Source organism: Octopus sinensis, linkage group LG18 (genome assembly GCF_006345805.1).
Source record: "Octopus sinensis linkage group LG18, ASM634580v1, whole genome shotgun sequence".
Lineage (NCBI taxonomy): Eukaryota > Metazoa > Mollusca > Cephalopoda > Octopoda > Octopodidae > Octopus > Octopus sinensis.
In genome coordinates, this window is record NC_043014.1 from 22,487,059 (window position 1) to 22,511,855 (window position 24,797).

The 24,797-nt window shown below is 37.4% G+C and overlaps 1 protein-coding gene across 2 annotated transcripts in view; it reads left to right on the top strand.

Annotated features, from left to right (window-relative positions):
* The window catches only part of LOC115221669 (NF-kappa-B essential modulator), a 66,631-nt gene that overhangs the window by 14,515 nt on the left and 27,319 nt on the right, over window positions 1–24,797 (top strand). For both annotated transcript variants that reach the window (XM_036510775.1, XM_029791870.2), the window contains exons 3-7: window positions 6,441–6,628; window positions 13,000–13,194; window positions 17,676–17,912; window positions 20,506–20,649; window positions 24,221–24,339. In XM_036510775.1, the coding sequence (XP_036366668.1) occupies window positions 6,441–6,628; window positions 13,000–13,194; window positions 17,676–17,912; window positions 20,506–20,649; window positions 24,221–24,339 (883 nt within the window). The remainder of the gene's footprint in view (window positions 1–6,440; window positions 6,629–12,999; window positions 13,195–17,675; window positions 17,913–20,505; window positions 20,650–24,220; window positions 24,340–24,797) is intronic.

Below are 24,797 nucleotides of genomic sequence, written 5' to 3' on the forward strand. Positions count from 1 at the left end.
CTTTGTTAGTTTACCACTTTGGCCATCAGTGATTAACATCTTTCTCACATACTCATAATCACACACCCATATCATCATCGTTATTAATTTAACATCCACTTTCCATGCTTGCAGGAATCAAATGAATGCCCTCCCTGCCACCAACCCTCACCTGTATCCAAGCATGTTTTCGCAGAATATTGGAAATGAATGACACTGCTATTATGACAGTCAAACTCCTTTACAATTATCACACAATGTCAAAACAAGGCAACACTAACATACTCACAACCATCTCTCCACACACACACACACATACACAGGTGCAGTGTGGTTAAGGTGTGAAACCACATTGTTTCATGTTCAGCTTCCGTTGTGTTGCAACTGGGGCAAGTATCTTCCACTATAGTCTTGGGTTGACCAAAGCCTTGTAAAGGGAAACTGAAACAAACCCATTGTATACATATGTGTGTGTGTATATTTGTCCCCTTTTCTTGGTGTAGTGTGATATTGTGAATTAGTGTAAAAGAGATGGTTGCTAGAGTAGGAACAGTTTGGAGAAAGTTCAAGGAATTACTGCCATGGCTGACAACAAATATTTTTTCCCACAGAGTGAAGGGCAGATTATATGATGTTTCTGTCAGAAATGCATTGCTGTGTAGTAGTGAGACATGGGCCTTGAATGTAGAGGAGTTGAAAAGACTGGAAAAAAATGAAGCAAGCATGTGTTGTTGAATGTGCAATATGTGTGCATCATCATCATCATCATTTAGCGTCCGTTTTCCATGCTAGCATGGGTTGGACGGTTCTACTGGGGTCTGTGAAGCCAGAAGGCTTCATCAGGCCCAGTCAAATCTGGCAGTGTTTCTACGGCTGGATGCCCTTCCTAACGCCAACCACTCCGTGAGTGTAGTGGGTGCTTTTTACGTGCCACCCGCACTGGTGCCAGACAGAGCTGGCAAACGGCCACGAACGGATGGTGCTTTTTATGTGCCACCGGCACGAGGGCCAGGCGAGGCTGGCAACGGACACGAAACGGGGCGGTGCTGGCAACAGTCGCGAAACGGAAAGTTCTCTTACATGCCACCGGCACTGGTAACACATCTGCAATTTCCATTGATCGATTTCCATTGATCGATTTCGATTCTGATCCTCACTTGCCTCAATGGGTCTTCACAAGCAGAGTTTCGACATGCCACCGGCACTGGTAGCACATCCGCAATTTCCATTGATCGATTTCGATTCTGATCCTCACTTGCCTCAACACGTCTTCACAAGTAGAGTTTTGTGTCCCAAGAAGGGAAGGTATGCATACGTAGGCTGGCTCCATCCCATGTAGAAGGCCACGGGTTGTGGACTCACTTGTCCTGCCGGGTCTTCTCGCGCACAGCACACTTCCAGAGGTCTCGGTCTCTAGTCATTTCCTCAGTGAGACCTAAAGTTCGAAGGTCGTGCTTCACCACCTCGTCCCAGGTTTTCCTGGGTCTGCCTCTTCCACAGGTTCCCTCAACCGCTAGGGTGTGGCACTTTTTCACACAACTATCTTCATCCATTCTCGCCACATGACCATACCAGCGCAAACGTCTCTCTTGCACACCACAACTGATGCTTCTTAGGTCCAGCTTTTCTCTCAAGGTACTTACACTCTGCCGAGTGTGAGTACCGGCATTACACATCCATCGGAGCATACTGGCTTCATTTCTAGCGAGCTTACGCATATCCTCAGCAGTCACGGCCCATGTTTCACTGCCATGTAGCATGGCTGTTCGTACACACGCATCATACAGTCTGCCTTTCACTCTGTGCGAGAGGCCTTTTGTCACCAGCAGAGGTAAGAGCTCTCTGAACTTTGCCCAAGCTATTCTTACTCTAGCAGTTACACTTTCAGCACACCCACCCCCGCTGCTGACTTGGTCACCTAGGTAACGGAAACTATCAACTATTTCTAGTTTTTCTCCCTGGAAAGTGACGGAAGTTGGTCTCAGAGCATTTTCAGTGTTTATTGTTCCTGAGCATCTGCCACATACAAAAACCATCTTCCTAGTTAGCCTTCCTTTGACATTGCTGCATCTCTTATGTGTCCATAGCTTACACTTGGTGCATCTTATAGAGTTTCTACCTACACCTTTTCTACAGATCGAGCAGGGCCATCTACCTGAAGGTGTTTGTGATTTGTCGTGTTGAGAAAAAAGCTAGGCATAAGAAGAATTAGTTGTAGTGTGCACTGGCATGGGCATGTGTTGCATATGGATGGGAACAGCTATATAAAGAAGTGCCAGTAGCTTAAAATAGATGGAACTTGTGAAGGAGAGAAACTCAGTAAAAGATGAGATGAAGTAGCAAAGGCTAATCTCTGGGAGTTGAACTATTGGAGGTGATAACAAAGGTGCAAGCTGATTGGCAATATTTAGTAGTTTTTAAGAAGACCTGCACACCTCTGGTATAGCTGTGTTTGTGTGTGTGTATAAGTGGCAGTGAATTATTTCCTTTTTGGTTTTTGAATTGCGTCTTCTTGCCATTTTCTCTATTATATATATCATCATCATCATCGTTTAACGTCCGTTTTCTGCGCTAGCACGGGTTGGACGGTTTCGACCGGGGTCTGGGGAGCTCGGGACTGCCCCAGGCTCCAGTCTAGTCTGGCAGTGTTTCTACAGCTGGATGCCCATCCTAACGCCAACCACTCCGCGAGTGTAGTGGGTGTTTTTTACGTGCCACCTGCACAGGTGCCAGAGGGGTCTGGCATCGGCCACGTTCGGATGGTGCTTTTTATGGGGGGGGGTGCAGAAATATAGGGGAGCACCAGTGGGAGGGGTGGTTCAGAGGACAGGTTCTAGGCAAGTAGAACGTAGGAAATCGAGAGAGGGGTAATGCATGGTGAAATAGCGTATTGAAGAGGGGGGTTCAAAGAGTAGACACCTATAATGGTGGTGGGGGGGGGGCAGAAATATAGGGGAGCACCAGTGGGAGGGGTGGTTCTGAGGACAGGTTCTAGGCAAGTAGAACGTAGGATATCGAGAGAGGGGTAATGCATGGTGAAATAGCGTATTGAAGAGGGGGGTTCAAAGAGTAGACACCTATAATGGTGGTGGGGGGGTGCAGAAATATAGGGGAGCACCAGTGGGAGGGGTGGTTCAGAGGACAGGTTCTAGGCAAGTAGAACGTAGGAAATCGAGAGAGGGGTAATGCATGGTGAAATAGCGTATTGAAGAGGGGGGTTCAAAGAGTAGACACCTATAATGGTGGTGGGGGGGGGGCAGAAATATAGGGGAGCACCAGTGGGAGGGGTGGTTCTGAGGACAGGTTCTAGGCAAGTAGAACGTAGGATATCGAGAGAGGGGTAATGCATGGTGAAATAGCGTATTGAAGAGGGGGGTTCAAAGAGTAGACACCTATAATGGTGGTGGGGGGTGCAGAAATATAGGGGAGCACCAGTGGGAGGGGTGGTTCAGAGGACAGGTTCTAGGCAAGTAGAACGTAGGATATCGAAAGAGGGGTAATGCATGGTGAAATAGCGTATTGAAGAGGGGGGTTCAAAGAGTAGACACCTATAATGGTGGTGGTGGGGGGTGCAGAAATATAGGGGAGCACCAGTGGGAGGGGTGGTTCAGAGGACAGGTTCTAGACAAGTAGAACGTAGGATATCGAGAGAGGGGTAATGCATGGTGAAATAGCGTATTGAAGAGGGGGGTTCAAAGAGTAGACGCCTATAATGGTGGTGGGGGGTGCAGAAATATAGGGGAGCACCAGTGGGAGGGGTGGTTCAGAGGACAGGTTCTAGACAAGTAGAACGTAGGATATCGAGAGAGGGGTAATGCATGGTGAAATAGCGTATTGAAGAGGGGGGTTCAAAGAGTAGACACCTATAATGGTGGTGGGAGAAACGACATCCGGTATAGTTGGAGCAAAATAGAGATATCCGGTATTGGTGGTGGTGGGGGTGGGTAGGGCGGGCGCGCCGCGAAGAATCGGCGGCCAATTCGATCAGCCCTGTAAGGGAGATAGATCTTAAATATCTATAACGATAACTAATGAATTATACAGAATATGCAAAAACGAGGTGAGGCTGAAATAGTAAACAGAGTGGCGACTAGGGGGCTCAGAATAATGATACATAATAAATAATAATAAATAGAGATACGGGGTGAATTAAAGTTCAAAGATTTCTTATCTTGGGATCACTTCGTTTACGGACAGACTTGGCAAAAGGAATTCGGAATCAAGAATGAGGCAGGTTACTAGCTTAAGTATGCATAGCCATGGAGAGAAGTAGGAAGAGAGGAGTCCAGACAGACAATGTAAAAAGAGGGGGAGAGAAGGGGAAGAGAACCCCGCGAAGAATCGGCGGCCAATTCGATCATATATATATATATATATAATATATATATATATATATATATATATATATATATATACATATATATATCTACTAGCTGAGGTACCCGGTAATACCCAGGAGTGGAGATATTTCCAGTACCCATTCCAATGCCTAATTTCTCTCAGGCGAAAAATGAAATCAAGACATATGACAGATAATAGAAGGCATAAGCAAATTCATTCATGAAACAATAATACAAATAAATACATGTGGAATCAGAAAATGACAATCGTTTGGTCAGATGAGTGGAAAACTGCAAATATATATGTTCAATGGAAACATCAAGATGGGAATTGTAAAGGAGTGCTGTGAAAAAAAAAAGAACATAAAAGTTTAAAAAGTAAACAAAAAAATATTTAGAGCAAACAGATTTTATACTTACAAAAATGGCTGGAGTACAAAAGTGACAATGTGGCAGTCATAAGAGTCATAAGATGCTATGAGGAGGGAAAAGAAGCATACAAAAATGACAAGTTTCATCATTTTGGAGCAAATTCTCTTGCAACCTGAGAGAAAATTTTAAGTGCACATGCACTTAATTTGATGACTGTGTTTCATGGGTATAGTTCCACTGATCGTGAGGATCAAATATTGATTACAACAGTTAGAACCAACAATTTTAAGTGCAGGTGTTAAGTAAAGACATGTTACATGTTTTTGCACACAATGCTGCAACATTCAGATTCAATAATTGTAAGTTCTGGTGTTAAGAAAATACATGTTTAGCAACCCAAGAATGCTGAAATAATTGAACATTTTAACTCCACAACAATCTAGGCCAAATTTTGTTAACCAAAAATCAGTTAATCAAAAGCCTCATGATAGCAAGGGAGAATGGGCACCAGCCAGCCCAAAGGTTAGGATGGGCTGCACCTGCCTGCCTCAGTTACTATGGCAGGTAGATCTGGCCACCCCTGTTAATGGGGACAAAACCCAGATTTAAAACACTGGATGACGATGATCTTATGCTTTGCTTGAGTAGCCTAAGTAAAAATTTATTCGTCTCAACCTATCCATAGCGCATATTCCATCTGCGTATAAAATTTCAAAAAAATTGGTTGAAAACTTTAAAGTTATGGCAGAAAATAACATTCATATGAGAATTTGTATTGAAATGTCCTATTGATTTTTGAAAAGTCGATGCTGATTAAAAATTATCAATTTGTTTTGAAATTCCAAGTATGTAAGTGACTGAAGCCCTACACATGTGTCAAGTTTCATTAAGATTGGTTGGATAGTCTCGGAGGAGTTAAAATAACAATTTCACAAACATATACACACAGCCACAAACAGGCAGAAATTACCATTTATATATATATATCGTAGAGTGACCTGCTGTGCTTGAGGAGACCTATTGAGTCGAGTGCATAAACATCGAAAAAAATATCAAATGGAAATAGTAGTTGTGATACCTGTGGCAGTGGCACATAAAAAGCACCATCCGAACGTGGCCGATGCCTTCTCTGGCTTCTGTGCCGGTGGCACGTAAAAAGCACCAACCGATCGGGGCCGCTGCCAGCCTCCACTGGCATGTAAAAAGCACCCACTACACTCATGGAGTGGTTGGTGTTAGGAAGGGCATCCAGCTGTAGAAACACTGCCAGATCAGACTGGAGCCTGGTGCAGCCTCCTGGCTTCCCAGACCCCAGTCGAACCGTCCAACCCGTGCTAGCACGGAAAGCAGACGTTAAATGATGATGATGATATATATGTATGTATGTATGTATACATAGAACATTAACACATTTTACCTTCAGATATCTTTCTTGGTATGGTCTTTGACAATGGAAAATAAGTGCATAACTTAAATTCCAGTTATGATAATTTTTTTTTCTGTATCTAAGACTATGTATCCTGTTTATCTGGCAGTAGGCTGTAGTTAAATGGCTACTATTTCCTGAGTTGCTGCAATTATTTTAAGATGGTAATCTGTTATTTGAGAAAGATTTGACTGCTATTTTATTGCATGTGAGGCAACCATGTAGATGGGTTTTTTTTCGTTGACTTGAGTCCTGTTTGTCTGTTTATATAACTTATAAATTCTTTAAAAAAATATTTTTACTATTTTTCATCTCTGAAACAGATACACTGGCAATGAACAATGCTAAAATGAAACAACACTGGGAGCGCATAAAAGAGTGGAAAGAAAATGTTATAAATGCCAGTGAACATAACAAAACCTGTTTTGAAGAATCACAGAAAACTATCCAAGAATTAAAAATGCGGAACACTGAATTAACAGATGAGCTCAAAAGGGAAAGATCTTCACAGGTAAAATAGTTTTAAAAAATATTTATTAATTACAGGGATTTTAAAGTGACTGCTTTCATGTTTGTATTTCTTTGTAACCATGCAAAATAACTATCATATAACTGTCTTGAAGAGTTTTCCACCCTTCAGTTTTTGAAAATCTTTCTAATTCCTTAAAGCACTCCCCCTTTTCTCCTTAACACTTAAAAAATTGTTTTTTGCATTTTTTGTGAACATCATTAAAAGTTGCAGGTTTGCAATAATCCAATAACTGATTCACTGAATTTCTGATGGCAAAAGTGACAAATCAGGCAAAGTAAATATCACAAGGTATTTTTATTTCAGTGCACAGATGAAATCGATTTTTTGCCAATGTGTATACCTTCTGCCAATATTCGCTAGAGAAAGTTAGCCTCCCCATATGCATATATTCATAATGAACTTCTGTATAGTTTATGTGAACAAAATTTCACACACAAGGCATTGGTTAACCTGAGGCTATGCTAAAGGATATATCCCCAATGTGATCCTGCACAGTGACATTGAACCTGGAAACATGTAGTTTTGAAACACATTTCTTAACCTTCTGCCAAGCCAGCTCCTGTCAAGCAGTCCAACCCATGCCAACATGGAAAGTTGATGTTAAATGATGACCACTATTGCTATGTCCATTTTCTTTGTCCAGTCCTACATTTCTCATGCTATGGAAGACAATTTTGTTGGATTTTGGGTAGTTAGTCTTTCATCTGCTTAATGCTATAAAAACTGCTGCTGTCTTATGTTTCGTGTTGTGATGGACATTCATTTAGGACCTTTCACAGTAGAATATCCTTGTGTTATTTCAGTGTGGTAACATCCACGAGATCTAGATCCTTATGTTATTTTTTTTCTCAGGATATTAAAAAACTGTAATCCTTTAAACTATTGCAGTATCTGGTCCTAACTTGAGATTGAAAGGGTGCGATATCTGGCACTATATCATAGCATCCATTTCTAGAGGTGTCCATAAATCTCAATGCTAAAATGTGGTACCAGTCCTTCCATTATCTTCTATATGTATATATTGCATATTTCCCTTATTCAGTCCAAGTATCCCATCTGCTGAATAGACACAATCTCTTTTGTTGTAGTAGCATTAGATTGCTTAATTTCCACAGTTAGTGTGTTGAAGCCATAGTTGGTTCCATACAGCTAAGAACAAATATTTTCTACAAGACCAACATTGTTTCTTATTCTAAATGCTCTCAGAACTTCATCCTGCCAGTCATCTTCATTTTGATGTCATTTTAATAATAAATGCATTAAATAATGTACCATTACTCATTCTGATCCAAGATTACTTACTGATTGTGACAGCCAGATGCTCTTATTGAGAAGTACAAAAATTGTAAAATATTTGATTAAATGAATGCACAATGAATTCCTTGGTTATATGAAATTTTGTATGGTGGTGACAGGGAGAGAAACATTCCAGCTTTATCAAGATACATGTGACGGAAGCTAAAAACTGAAGTGTGAAAGACTGAGATATTGAATGGCCAAGTTGTTGAGTGCTACCACAGCTTATATAAATGGAAATTCGAGCAATGCCAACTCTATACAGTTGAAGAATATATCTTGATACAGATTATTTGATGTATTAAGCTTTAAAAAAAAATCTCAGAAATTCTCCTGAAATGCAAACTCAACAATCTTTACCTGGCAAATGGTACCAGTGGGATGAAGGCCAACACATTCACTTGAAACACTAAATATTGATTATCAAAGAATCCATAAGCTGTTTTTAATGAAATGCTATCCAAAGAAGACTTGGGTAGCATGAGCAAATAAAATGACTGTAGGGTAGAGTTAGGTTCAAACAGGGCTAAGCAATTAAACAATTAAACACCAACAATTAAAACTACCATTTATGAGCAGTATCTGAGTGATGTTAATTTCCATTTCAGCTTCATGATTACAATTCCTCTTTAGTATTGTAGTGATACAATAGAAATTTTACTGTTGTGCTGATAGCTTTGAACATCACATCAGAAATAATTTTTGAGTAGTTACATGGTACACATTGTTAACATGAAGAGATAAGTGAAAATCAAAAGAGATTGTTGCAGTTATATAAAGACATGCAATTTTATCCATCTGTTTTGATTAAACATATATTTAATTCCATGAAATAAAGTTCCATGTTGAAACCAGAGCATTTGCCAGCTTAAAACAAGGATTGAATTGGCTAGTTTTGTCTTAAAAAACTTGTCATGGATCACTTACCTCTGCCATCTAAACTACTGCAATAAAGTAATAGAATTATATATAATAACTCTTACTTGGATTATGAATAAATATATGAAATTTTATTATCCTTAATAAACATAAAGCTTTTGGCATCTTGGAATGAGAATAGTTTACCTTTGTGAAGAATTGGCTGCTATTTGAGTAAGTGTTTAAGACTTTGTAGAAACTATTTTGCTGTGTCATCTTTAAGACATAAAAATATTTGTGTAGATTGAAATATGTCAGGGTTGTAATTAGTGTCTTTAAGAGAGCTAGTTGTTTGATCATTGTATCAAATATGTCTGGTACAAGTATACTGTGTGAGGTAAGCTCATAGACCCAAGTTATCTATACCTAAGTATTAGGTGTAGGGAATAGATTTAAGAAATTAATAAAAGGCTGAGATGCAAAAATCAGTTAAGGAACTGATTGCTATAAATGCCTTAATACATGATCGTTGGGGTTATGTTAAAAAAAATCATGTGTCAACACAAAATGTCATTGGTGGACAGAATTTAATGAAGGTAAGTTTGTATCAGTTGTACACAGTTCTGGGTGTATCACAATGAAGTTCACATTTTGACTCTTCTGATAATTATTGTTTGAGCTTACTAATACTTTGGCTAACTAATCCTGTACTATTTTGGCTGTAAACTTTTCCCTTCATTTCACTGAAATCTGAATTAGTTATCCTTACTAAACTTGGTGGTGAAATACTGGAAAATGAATCATGCAAATAATGAATGATAGAGAATATGATAAAACCATTTGATCTTCTGTAGTGTAGTTTAGTAATCAGTCTGTTATAGATATATAAATAGAGGTTACTTCATCTGGTGATGTTAGTTGTTTAAGTTGAATTAGAAGTTAGTTATAAGACCGAGAGTGTAAAATTTGATATCAAGAAATCTGGTGAAGGTCTGTGTTGGTAACAGTTAGTGAATAAAATTTGGTTTATAGATTTATTGATTACATCCATTACATACACACTTGTGTACATTATGGAAAATTATTTTAACCAGTTTCATATTGAATTAGTTGTACTTTGAAATGTTATTGTCATATTACAACAGAGATATACTAGTTTCCATTGGTGGAGGTTTATGTGTGGTTTCAGCTTTCTTGGCAGCCATTATTAGAATGCAAAAAGGGATATTCTGTTATGTCAGTGAGGGGTTTCAGGTGACTGTGTGTGTGTATGTCTGAAACCAATCCACGCAACAACCTCTCTAGTACTTGTACCATGATAAAATTTATTCAGACCAGGCTTTAGTTGCAAAAAACATGACATACACAATAACTAAGTTCACTGTCTTTTTATTTTCTTTTGTTCTGTGTGCCAAATGACAAAGGACTATGAGGAATGGTGAAGCTCTGTGAGATTTGTTCAGCTTGTGACAGTATGGCTGAATGTAAAATATTGGTGATATGGATATCTTTGTGCATTTGTCTATCTATCTGTCTGTCCCACTATCTATCTGTCTATCTTTCTGTTTGGTTGTCTGTTTATCTGTCTGTATGTCCATCTATCTGTTGTGTTTGCCAGTCTATCCATTGGTCTGGCTGTCTATCTACCTGCCTACTTCTTGCCTTGGCTTTTATGAACGAAGAATAGAAACAAGAACATAAAAAACAAAGATAAATTTTGACAAACATTTTCTTATAATTGTGTTTATTTTAGCCTTTTTCTTTGGGTCCTCACACTTCAACATCTGACCCCCAGATTTGCTGTATCCTCTCTCTCTGTATTTTCTACTGCTACTACTGTGTTTTTTTCACCTCAGAGCCAACTGTCTCATACCACTCCCATTTAACTTATTTAATCCATATTGTGTCCACCTTTCATGCCTTGAACTATCGCAGCCTTCTGGAATTCCCTCCATGCACATAGTTTTTCCTCAGTCATCATCTTGAAACTGTTCAAGGAGATAATCATGACCACATTACTCTCACTGATCTTGAAGAGCCAGCAATGGCCGTTGCTATAACGCCTGGACCAAATCAAAAGTAATAATAAGAATAGGCGAAAGGCTTGAAATTTTAGGTGAAGGGATTAGTTTATTACATTGGCCCCAGTGCTCAACTGGTACTTACTTTATTGACTCCAAAGCATGTAAGTCAAAGTCAATTTCAGCAGGATTTGAACTCAAAACAAAGTGTTGGAAGAAGTACAATTAAGCATTTTGTTCAGCATGATAATGATTCTGCCAGTTCATTGCCTTAATACCCCCCTCCTCCTCCTCCTCCTACTACTACTACTACTACTACTACTACTAATGTGGATGTGCAATGGTCCAGTGGTTAGGGCAGTGGATTTGCGGCCGTAGGATCACGGTTTCAATTCCCAGACCAGGCATTGTGAGTGTTTATTGAGTGAAAACACCTAAAGCACCATGAGGCTCCAGCATGGGGTGGTGGCGAACCCTGATGTACTCTTTTACCACAACTTTCTCTCACTATTTCTTCCTGTTTCTGTTGTACCTGTCACGCCTTGTCACGCTTTGCGTCATGCTGAATCTCCCTGAGAACTATGTTATGGGTACATGTGTCTGTGGAGTGCTCAGCCACTTGCACGTTAATTTCCCAAGCAGGCTGTTCCATTGATCAGATCAACTGGAACCCTTATCATTGTAACCAACAGAGTGCCACTACTACTAATACACTACCACTACTACTACTTTCAAAACTTATATTTTTATTTTGTTAATGTGACCATTTACAAAGTATATTTTTAATAGGTGTTTCATGGGGCTTCTCTAGTTTTCCAAATGACTAACTTTACTTCACCTTATGATGTGACATTTTTACTCGTTTTTACCTTGTTTTCTGTTATTTACAAATTGAGCAGTGTGCGTTATTTTTGACACAATATTTAGAATGTTAATTTAATGGCATTCACCTATTCAGATCTTTAATCATTCAGCAGCAGACGCTTATCAGAATGTCTTTGTAAATTAGGAAATACTTATGGTAGTATGACACTGCTGTTTTTAACTTGTTAATTGTTACAATGTACACTGTCAATACATTGTAGTAAGGTAAATCTATTTGCTTCCTTCAGACTCCCATAAAGCATACCAATGTCCACTCCTCTGTAGATGACTTGGTAGGAATAGCAGCATAATTTCTTTTGAATCATGCCATACCTTACAATTTTTTAAAAACGTAAAGGGCATTGGATAATATAATGATATTACTTCTGTTAGTAACAAAGGCATTCATTCTAAGTGAGGGACAAAATGCATGATGCCTGTATAAGAAGTGTAGTGTTGTATGGTAGGGAAGTGAACATGGAATGTAGAAGATGAGCATAGGTTGGAAAGAAATTAGGTGAGCCAGCTACATAGGATATATAATGTTAGCATGCATTAATGGCAGATCTCAAACGAGTTGAAAGACAAAGTAGATTTAAAAGAAATCACTTGTAGTGTGCAAAAGAGAAGATCAATCTAGTGTGGACATGTAATACATATGTAGGATGACAATTGGGTAAAAGAAGTGCTAAATCATCTAAATAGAAAGAAGTTATGGAAGACCAAAGAAAACATGAAAAGAAGTAACAAATACTGATCTCAGAAGGCTGAACTTAGTAATGAAGATGATTAATGACTTACTAGTTGTTGGATGTTGTGCTGGAAACTCTATGTCCAACTCCTTTTGTCCATTTCTTCCATGGATAAAATATTGATTTCTGACATTGATGTAACAAATTTAGTGGGGTAGAGAGAAACAGCTTATTAAATCAGCCCCAGTACTTCACTGGTATTAATTTATGTTATCAGTCTTGGAAGGATGAAAGGTAAAGTTGACTTTGGCAAGATTTGAACTGAAAATGTAAAAGGGCTGTAACTAAATACGAGACACTTTTCTAATGCTCCAATGGTTATGTCAAACCTTAAATCTTTTTCAGATTAAATATTTTAAAATCAAAGGAAAAAAAAGAAAGATGAGCATGCTAAATATGTGATATGTATTTAGAAACAATAGGTATTGGTTAAGGGTGATTTATTTGGGGTCAAGCAACTTTGTAGAACCTCCCTCAAACTGGTTTGCAATGGATGCTCCTTTTTATTGATTTGCTTCTTCTAAAGGTTACTGACCAAAGTTTCTGTATGTTTCTGAAGGTACATGAGGATAATAAAGAAACGCTGAGTACCAATGAGGATCGTGAAAGTTTTTGCCTGTCATCTGAAGTAGAATCTGTAAGAAATCAAAGCTTTCTTGAAGAAGAGAGAAACACCTCAGCAACATGTGAAAATTTTGAAGCTGAAAACAACAAACTAACCGAGGAGAACTTAAACTCTTATCAAAAGTATCAAGTATGTTTCATTATTCTTTATTTGAATATTCAACTTTGAAATATTTTTTTTTCATAATTATCAATTGATTGGTCTTCATTTAAAATCTTATAATAATTCTGCTTGTCATTGCATTACTTAGCCCATCAATAATACTTCCACATGATTAGAGAAAAAAGAGAGAGAGAGAAGCATCCATGACATGAGGTAGAGGGAATGTAATTGTGATCCTTTCACATGATTAATTGAAGGGAAAATGAGGAGAAAGAAAAAGGAGAGAGAAAAAGAGGATAAGACAAAAAGTGAGACAGAAAGAGGAAGAGAGAAGTGTCCATGACATGATGTAGGGGGAAACGTAATATTTATGATGTGATTAAAAAAGTTAGTGGAAGGTAGAAGAGGAGAGTTAAAAATATAATTTTAGCAGAGGGGTGATGTTCTGATGGTGAGGTTAAAGAAAGGCAGAGAGAGAGATGATGATGATGGTGGTGGTGGTGGTTATTGGATAATGAAATGTGTATTTTTTTTAATTGAATTAAGTTTTTTATATCACCCATCACTTAACACATGCACATAAGTGCAGTTCCGTGAAATATTCACGCTTATTTACGTGGCAGATATATGCAATTTAACTAAAGGTTGTATCATATGTACAGAATATTTTTTGTTTGTTTATGGGGAAAATGGAAAATTAAGAGTAAATATTTATTTTATGAGTGTTGTATATTAAGTCTATAAAATTGTACAAAAAGTATATAAAGTGCATTAAGTAATCATCATATTCCAATTTCTTTCACTTTTCAATGAGTAGTAGATGAGTGTCTATCTTTCCATACAGACACAACACAGGTTATGCTTTCAGGTTTTTTGGATAAACTTTTCAGAAATAACTCGTTTACCATTAATTCTGTGAAATATTCACAGGTCCCACTAGTAACATACATATTAATAGTGTTTTGTGGCCCATTGAATTGTTAGACCATGTATCACTGCAAACTTCCTCACATGTGAGAGAGGATAGACCAGAGTGATAGCTTTCTTTTTTATTTATTAATTTTTTTTGTGGTTTAATCAGGAGATAGTCACTACCTATAACCCAAGATCTTGATATTCTCTAAGCAGTGACCTGAACTCAATGTTTACAACAAAGTGGACTCTGCTAAAAGTTTCTGTGGGTCAAATGGTGGTGTTATAGATTTCAGTACAACACTACCAGCTGTCAAAACATTCATCACTTATGCAATATATTTCTGAAGATCTCTATGTTAGCATGGTCCCTGTTAACACTAACTTCAGGCACAATGAAATGTCAGTAAAAAGGATAAAGGCTGTCAACATTTCTGGGTTCCTAAGCTTATCTGTTTGGTCAGCTGTGATTGACTGTTTGTCTGTTTGTCACTACTTACCTATAGAAAATTGGGACTATTGCCAGTTTTCATGGTTTTTGTCTAGTCATATATCACATTCCATCTTATATTCAGATATAAGTGTGTATAGGCCTACAAGGAATTTGGACTGAATTTGTATAAAAGGAAAAGAAAACAATATCCCATTTACAAATAGAAGTATTTTAAAAAATCAAAAAAGTTAAATTCGATTATGGCTGGGAGATAGCAATATACTCAAAGTAGCCATCCTCAGCTTCTACCATGGCCTCAAGATAGCTGTGGAATCTGGGGCTTGCATTTCTCACTGTGTCTGGGAAGATCTTCAAACACCTCCTTCATCTTGGCCACCAGTTCGTCCTTGGTGTTGCAGGCTGAGCAGTTGATGCCTTTCTCAACTGCCTCCCCAATTGTAATCCATGGGATAACAACTGAAAAAATTAGGAGGATAGAAATAGGGGCTGATGAAGTCATAGAGATTCTCCAACAACCACTTCTAAATTCTTTCCAAAAGTATGGCAAAGAGCTGAATCCTGCTACCAAACATAAGGCCTTCTAGCAGTAACTCTCTCCAGCCAGGGTTTGACTACAGTCTCCAGCAGCTTCACATAACCATCTGAATTAAGCCTAAAGCCCAATTTTTAGATGAATTCTAGTGTGTGGCCACAGTCAGAATACCTGCTGTGTCCCTTCTTGCTGCTGCCCATGCTGTGTCTTACAGGCTTTACAGTGTTCATTGAGCATTGAGCAGCAAGCATGATGTCAGTATTTTGATATCTTGCATGAATCATCATAATACAGGTAAACTTTGCCAATAATCAGATGGCTTCTAGTCATCCTTGTCAGCTAACTTTTTCTCAACTGCAACTTTAATCTTTATGCTCTCCAATGTCATTGAGCGTTTTCTAATACATCAAATCGGAATCGAAATTGAACCAATCCTATGACTGGCACCCGGCAGATGCCAGGACCCCTGGACTGGAGATACGTAAAAAGCACTATCCGAATCGTGGCTGATGCCAGCGCCGCCTTGACTGGTTTCCGTGTCGGTGGCACATAAAAAGCACCATCCGAATCGTGGCCGAAGCCAGTGCCGCCTCGACTGGCTTCCATGCAGGTGGCACGTAAAATGCACCAATCCGACCGTGGCCGATGCCAGCCTCGCCTGACACCTGTGCAGGTGGCACGTAAAAAGCACCCACTACACTCATGGAGTGGTTGGCGTTAGGAAGGGCATCCAGCTGTAGAAACATTGCCAGATAAGACCGGAGCCTGGTGCAGCCTTCTGGCTTCCCCGGTCGAACCGTCCAACCCATGCTAGCATGGAGAACGGACGTTAAGCGATGATGATGATGATGATGATGATGATCAAGCTGTTCCTGAAAGAATGAGACACAAAAAAAATTGTCAAATTTAGCCTGAACATCCTGTACATTGTCAAATGCAACCATAATTTAAAAAAAAAGGTTTCATTTGAGGGACATTTGACTTCCTCTATACTTAGCAGGTCAAACAACCATGGAGAGGCTCTTTTTTTTTTGGCTCACTTTGCAAAGTTGTATGGCTTGAAGGATAATACAGGGTGGGGCAGAGAGGATGGACGTTTTTGAAAAATTCACAAAATCATTAATCTTAGCTGCAGACAAATTTTATTGACATCAATGTGTTCATATCAAATTAGCATTTGCCAAAATGAAGTGTGGAAAACAACATCCATCATGTGGTGTCTGTTTTCATTGATGCATCTCTGAAGGTGTTCTTGGAAGTTGGCCTCCACTCTCTTGGGCATTGTTCTGTCGATTTGGGTGAGTTTCACGCGAATACCTTCCTTCAAGTCATCCAATGTATGGGGTTTATGTGCATATACACATGCCTTGAGGTTTCCCTACAAGAAATAATCCCACATGGACAAATCAGAGGACTGAGGGGGGCCAAGGAATGTCAGCAAACCTGGAAATGAGGCAGTCACTGAAGAGAGAGCAAAGAATCTCTATTGATGCTCTGGCTGTGTGGGCCATTGCTCTATCCTGCTGAAACCTCACATGTCGAATAGGCATATGTTTTTGTCATAATTCAGGGTCAAAGAAGTTGTTTATCGTCTTGATGTAATGCTTGGCGTTCACAGTAACAGCATTTCCATTATTATCTTTAAAAAATTAAGGACAGCAGCTTTTCCACCAGTACACCAGGCAGTCACTTTTGGGCTGTGCAGTGGTCTTTCGTGCAGTTCTCTTGGATTTTCAAGATTCCAATAATGACAGTTCTGTTGATTCACCATGCCATTGAGATGAAAATGAGCTTCATCACTCATTAAAAAAATGAGGTTGATTCCATCTGATGTGCAAAGTTAAGCCATTGTGCATAGTCCCATAGTTTCAACTGTTGCACAATGACCAATTTGCACAGGTGAAAATGCAGGTCTTCATGTAAAACACACCTTAGTGATTGATTACAGATGTCAAGTTCAGTGGAATGCCTCCAAGCAGAGTGATTCAGACACTGTATTAAAGCTTGTCTGACATGTTCCACATTTTCTGGAGTCCATACCATTAGTGTACCTTGTGTATGAAGTGTATTCATCCAACGTAAGATTGTGTTACGGGTGGGAACAGCCTGATTTCAGTGAAGTGGCACCGAAACTCATGCTGAACTGCTGTAACAGACTTGTTATTCTTCATGTACCTGTCACAGGCGAACATGCAATGCTCTATTGTGTAATAGCCATTTCAAAAACGTCCACCCTCTCTGCCCCACCCTGTATCTATCTAAAATATTCCAACAAGGAAGACTCTAGGGTTGGTCAATCTACTAGAAACAATAGTCAAATCTCCCTCATATTAAATCTTGCTGTCTTAAGGAAAGATCATGTTAGAGAATGTAGTATTAGACATAACTCTAAAAAATGAGGTGGTCATGGCTGAAATGCCTTTGATCATAATTTTCAATCTAGGCTGATGTAGGACTAAACAGCAACAAGATATTTCAGTAATTCATACAAATGTGCAATCTATTATTGTGTGGAGAAGGAAGTATGTATGTGTTTGTACAGGGACTATTTAATGTTGCATTGTTTTTATTTGCATGTGTTATGTTGTTTTGGTTTTTCTTCCTTTTCAGACTCTTCTGGTGCAAACTAAACAGGAATCTAGTTCTGATGACCTAACAGATCTAAGTTCCAAGCTGGAACACCATGGATCAAAAACTGATGAGACATTCTCCAATCTCATAAACGACAACAGTCAGCTTGGCAATTATTCAGATGATGCATTTTATAAGAGTATGATGAATCAATTAAGTATTGAGCGGTCACTCGTGAATGATTTGAGGTTGCAGAATAACGAATTAGAGAAAAAGGTAAATATTCTATTTTTGTGGTTTGTCAACATCATGTACCCTCCAGGGTTGAATGCAAATCACCTAGCCAGTACACGACTTATATGTTCATGGCTTGTAAAACTATGTGCTGGCATGCCCCAAAATTGCATACCTAAGAGAAAATTTATATATGAAGTGAAAGCAGCTTTAGCATAAACCAATCACCTCACATAAACCAATCAAGATACAATGTTTTAAAACAGAAAAATATCTATAATGAAAATTTATTACATAATGTTCATTTCAAGAAGTTACTGTACATTGTTAATATTTCATGTGGCTTTCCTTAGCTTGAATAATTGCTTCAATGTGTCTGGGAAGAGATGCATACAAATCCTTCACCATCTTCTCAGGTTTGAGATGCCATTCTCTCTGAGTAAGCTCTCACAACTCTTCAAAATTGCATGAATTCTTCTCACGAACCCTTCTTTTTAGTTCTGTTTACATTTGCTTGATCATATTTAAGCCAGGGCTCTGAGCTGGCCAACCTCTCAATATGGTAACACCTTCATCAGCCACATTCTGTTGAGTTGTACTGTATCATCATCATCGTTTAACGTCCGTTTTCCGTGCTAGCATGGGTTGGACGGTTCGACTGGGGTCTGGGAAGCCAGGAGGCTGCACCAGGCTCCAGTCTGATCTGGCAGTGTTTCTACAGCTGGATGCCCTTCCTAACGCCAACCACTCCGTGAGTGTTGTGGGTGCTTTTTACGTGCCACCGGCACAGGTGCCAGGGGAGCCTGGCATCGGCCAACCATATGTATTAGTATTTTCAGGTGGCTGTCTTAAGGTTTTTATCTTTATATTCTTGCCATATAGGTGCTATTCAGCACCCTCAGTCACCATTAGTGATGATTAAATTTTTCCTTTATGGTTTTATATTATGCCTAGCTGCTTATATTAATTTTTTTGTATAGGGTTAGTTAAAAAGTACATAGCATTTTGTAAATAAAATTCATTAACAATAGCTGGATAGTTGCACATACCTTTACTCAACTACATATTTTCCATTGTGTTCCACTACCTTTTTTTATCTTTGAGGCAGCTTCATCATCCCATTGTCCCAGAACTTGGCATCTTTCTGGGTCATGAACTGGTCTAATTAGTTTTTACATTCTTTTCAAGAGTTGCAGTTCTTCTTGTTAAGATAATTTTGTAGGGATCAGAATAAATAATCTGAAGGTGCAAGGTCAAATGAGTATGGTGGGTGGGGTAGGACATCCCATCCAAGCTGCACCAATTTCTGCCTGGTCTGCAAAGAAACATGCAGTCTAGTGTTGTCCTGATGGAAGATGACACTCTTTCTGTTGGCTAATTTGTGACAGTTTTCAATAACTGCTTCTTTTAATTGGTCTAATTCAGTAATAGTCTGAATTTAACGTTTGATTTTTTGGAAGTAGCTCATAATACACAATGCCCTTCCAATCCCACCACATACAGAGCATCACATTCTTCGGATACAAACCAGCTTTTGGAGAGATTGAAGGTGATTCATCTCATTTTCCCCAGGACCTTTTTTGTTTTATATTGTTGTAAATAATCCATTTCTCATTACACATGATCATTTTTTTCAAAAATGGATAATTTTTCACTCCATCTGAGCAGAAACTTGCAGATGGAAATGCGCTCTGTTAATTTTTTTCCATTAAGTTATGAGGCCCCCAAACATCATAGCGATCCACGTAACCAAGTGTTTTTAAATGCTTTATAATGCTTTATAAGTAAGATATGTGGAGAATCTCCACAATGTCTTGCATTGTGTGACAGATTATTTTTTATTAAAGTCACGGTTTGTTCTTCATCAATGACTGTAGGCCTGCCAGAACATTCACAATCTTCCAGGTCAAAATTTTCAGTTTTAAATCTAGCGAACCATTTTCGAACAGTACTCTCAGCTATGACACCATCTCCATAAACAGCACATATCTTCTTTTCTGTTTGTACAGTGATTTTTACTTTCTGGAAAAAAAAAAAAAAAAAAAAAAATTTACAAAAAATGTATTTCATTTTCCTTCATTTTCAATTTCAATGTAAGAACAGTAGAAGTAAATAATCCACACAATATTCAAATAGAAAAATGTGCTGAGATCTCCTCTTTCAGAAAATCTATATATGTCATATGTTCCTGTCATGTGATAAAATAGATCATATGATTAAACATCACCAACTGAAAAACACTACACTGTTTTTATCAATCCAATATAGATTGTGTGCTTCATGCAGCCTTAAGGGTTTTAACTCTTATTTCTTGCAATGACAATTAAATGTTATATATCTGTGTGTGTGTGTCTTTGTGTCTGTGTTTGTCCCCCACTACTGCTTGACAACCTGCTTAGCAGTTTGGCAAAAGGGACTGATAGAATAAATACTAGGCTTAAAAAAAGTCCTGGAGTTGTTTGACTAAAATCCTTCTAGGCAGTTCCTAACACAGCCACAGTCTGAAACAAGTAAAAAGTTTAAAAAAAAGATAATTATATTCCAATTATAGAATAATGTTTTGTTGTCCTTCCTTGGTTTTTCTTGTTTTTATTTTGTTTTTGACTTAATGTTATTTTTTTTTCTCATTTAATAGATTAAAACCATGCAAGATACTCTAGATTCTAAATTGGAACAAGAAAGAGCAAAATCTTTCGAAAATATACAGAATCTTCAAAAAAAATATAATGAAGAAATTGAGAGATTACAGTTAACTATCCCAGATTTGAATATTGTGAAGGTAATATTCTTGTTTGTGTGTATAAAGGATAGGATAGCCCCATACCAACTCTGTGGGATCAAACTTCTGATCAAAGGCATTCTAGCTGTAACCATACTAACTTTTATTTCTAATACAGCGTATTTAGGATTATATTATCAAATGAGCCCTTCTACTTTTAAGACAACAGGATATGATTTAACTACTATTTTAGCTGATCAGATGTCCACATTGGAAGTTTCCTCTTTTATATTTTTTACTTTAGCTTAATCAAGAAGGGGCAGTGCCAACAAACCTTTGGAAGCCCTTTCAAACAAGTGAGATTGATATAAAAGAGGTTCAGTTTAAATATCTGTTAAGTCAGTGTCTGTTGAGGAAAATGTTGTCTGAAATTGGAATTCCTGAGAATTTGATGTTCTGTGAAGGAAGGATTTTGAAAATTAGTTAGTGTTGAGTCTGTGCTTGATGAAATACAGTAGAGGGTGATAAAAGAAAGACTGAGATTTGGGTGGAGATGGTATGATGGTAGCTGAATGACCAACACAAATGATTGTTTATAGTGATTAAACGTGTGTGCTGTACATTAGCTCCCTCCCTCCATCAAATTGACGTTGCTTGAACAGGTGCCTGGTATACCACATGTTGAGTGTTGAAGTGATCACAAAACAACATGAGATGAAGGTTTTGTTCAAGAACACAATGCACCACCTGGTCCAGGAATTCAAACCATGATCTTGTGATTGCATGTGCAACACTAGGCCATGTGCCCTTACGTAGATGATATACAAGTACCCTAATTTATTTACATTATTTACATTTGACAGATATTTGTCCTCGTCTTGTCAAATATCTGTCAAATGTAAATAATGTACATAATTCCTCATCTCTTAAATATAGAAGTACCCTAATTGTAGGGAATGTTGTAGAGCCAAAATAAAGTCTGTTAAGCTGAGTACACGATGTGTTTTCGATTCTCTTCACTTACCTCTGAATTTAAGGATTCCTCTTTCTTTCTTTCTCTAAACTAATCGCATGTTCATACTTAGTTTAAATGAGCTCAACTCAATATTTTCCATTCAATTAAGGCAAGATATACTGCTGAATATCTTGGAAAAGTGTCTTACAGAATTTCATTGTGAATGAAATTGGGTGAACAAAAACTGTGTAGAAGCCCATTTGGTGCATTGTTCCTGTAATTTAAACGTCTGTTGCCACACACTGCCATGTTGACAACCCTACAACTGAATATTCATGGTTGGAAATCTTGACTGAGATCTCCATAAATATAATATCAACTGTTATTTGAATAATATATATATATATATATATATATCATCATCATCATTTAACATCTGCCTTCCATGCTGGCATTTATATATATATATATATATATATACACATATATATATATATATAAGTGATAAATATTTTATATGATGACAATTCTGTAAGAATGGTCAAATATTATAATTGCTTATGTGTAAAATAACCTTCAAGTGCAAAGAATAGTTTGAGCTTTTGGATCTTTTCACTTTGACCGGCAGATTTTAAAAATAATTTCTTTGTAACTAAACACTTTTAAACTTCATATAGTGGTAGAATGTGTTACATAAAACATCTTTTTCTCTTGGCTTTCTTGAGAAAATTCTGTAGTTTGTAAGCTATTTGTTGTTTCGGCAATTTCAACCAATCAATGACGTCTATTGAGGTGAATACAATTACTGCTGTTGTTTGTCAACAACAACTTCCTGCAGTGTCTATTTAGTTTGTCACTGTTATTTATGACATATTTCATATCAGTCACGTTCGTATGAATAAAAGATTATCGTTATTAAACTTTTAATAAACACATATTCTAAGTTCACAACATATGCAGTTTTAATTTCCCTCTCTGTTGCACAGATACTCACATTACATATTATATATTCATTTAAGAAACAGATGGAAATGCAATAAAATAGATCGATACTTGGTCGCCAGCACCGGATGCCACAACTTATATGAAACATTAAACATACATTATGAGGGCTAAACCAAGTAAAATGATTACGATATAGAGGACATTAGTAAATTATATATTTAACATTAAGGGTGTATATACCAAATTGAATATGTACTTAGTGTGTAACCCAGATTTTGGTGGGTGGGTGGGTGTCTAGTGTTTACAAGAAAGAAACAAGGAAAAGGAGACAAGGTTTGGGTGTTGAAATTTGTAAGCGTATAGTGATGTATAATACATTTTAATATATGAATAACTTAATGAATAAAGGGTATTAATGATGAGAAGCAATAATTAATAAATGAATGAAACAGTATTACATATAACATTTCATGCATCCAACATAATATAAATTGAATTTATATACATCATAAATATTATTTATCTATTACATACAATAACTACACTGTATGATGTTATGTATATATATATATATATATATATATATATATACACACATATACACACATACATACATGTATTACATACAAATCTATTATTTATATTATACATATCTATAAATGTATATTATATAATGATGCGAAAGATGCTGCAAATATAAACATTTTGTGGCCATAAACTGAGGGGTCACTCGTAAACAGAGCTGGATAACAAAACAGTTCCCTCATTTAGTGTCCACCCATAATGATAACCCTACAGTGATGGAGGGGTACAAAAAATAATGATAATCTTCTAGTTTTGTGTGCGTTTTTCTTTCAATTTTTTCCTAATACTTTTTTCTTTGTTGCTGTTATAAAATGAATTAACTACATATCTTTATATATAAAAGTGAAGTTGTGTGAGTGTCTGTCTCCTATGATTTAGATTCCTAACTACTCCCACATTTTGCGGTGCAGTTTAACCAAAACCGGGTATCTTATAGTCGTGATTCATATCGAGCCCTTCTGGGTATTAGTGTGCGTCTACGATGAGTCTACGATTTAAAAAAAATTTACCATCATTTTTTTCCATTTTAATGCATTTTTTCGCTATTATATAAGGGAAGTAACTCTCTAAAAATGTCTACGATGAGTCAACGATTTTAAAAAGAATTTACCATCATTTTTTTTTCCATTTTTAATGCTTTTTTTTGCTACTTTTTGGCTATAACTCACTAAAAATGCTTATATAGTTATTTCCCTTACAAACCCGAGCAACGCCGGGTGATACTGCTAGTTTAATATATAAAGAACATAGATAATCTCAGGTCTGAGTATCGATCCATTTTATAGCATTTCAATCTGTTTCTTAAATGAAGTATATACTGCAGGAAGTTCTTATTGAACTTGTTTAACAGCAGTAATTGTATTCACCTCAATAGACATCATTGATTGGTTGAAATTGCCAAAATACGAGAAATTAAACAAGAAATAGCTTACAAACTATAGAATTTTCTCAAGAACGCCAAGAGAAAAAGATGTTTTATGTGACACATTCTACCAGTATACGAAGTTTAAAAGTGTTTAGTTACAAAGAAATTATTTTTCAAATCTGCCGGTCAAAGTGAAAAGATCCGAGCTTTTCCAAAGCTTGCACTTTTGCAATAGGCATTACTTTCAATATTAATTTAGTTGTTGTTGTTATTTTTGCCAGTCAATGGCTGTTGATCAAGAAGCACTGAAGCGTCAAGTGATGATCTTGCTTGATGAAGCAAGAGAGAATAAAGAAGAGATTGCATCTTTGAGAGAAATCCAAGCAATTAAAACTGAACAGTAAGCAGAACCTTAAAATATTTTCTTGTCCAGGCTGTCCAATCCCTCTTTTGTCCATTCTACAATTCTTGTGCAGTAGCATACCACACTTACAGTATTGATACCTTTGATCAATTTTCGTCCCATTCACCTTGGATCCATTTAGTTTTTACACTCTTATGGTATATTCAAAAGAAATCTTCATTTCTTTTATATGTTCATCTTATATAATGTTGTACTCCATGGCTGTCTACTTTACATTCTCTCTTCAGTTCAAGAACAGCACATCTGGATGTTATACGTTATGTGAGAAAATTTGTTTGATCTGAGTAAGGGAGTCCGATTGACCTCTGCTAACTCTGTAAAGCTTGAAGTCTCTTTTGCAGTTTATAACCAGCCTTCATCTTTAACCCTTTCGTTACCAAACTGCCCAAAGCCGCCCCCCAAAAATTTTGGTTAATGTGACCAAACCACCCAAA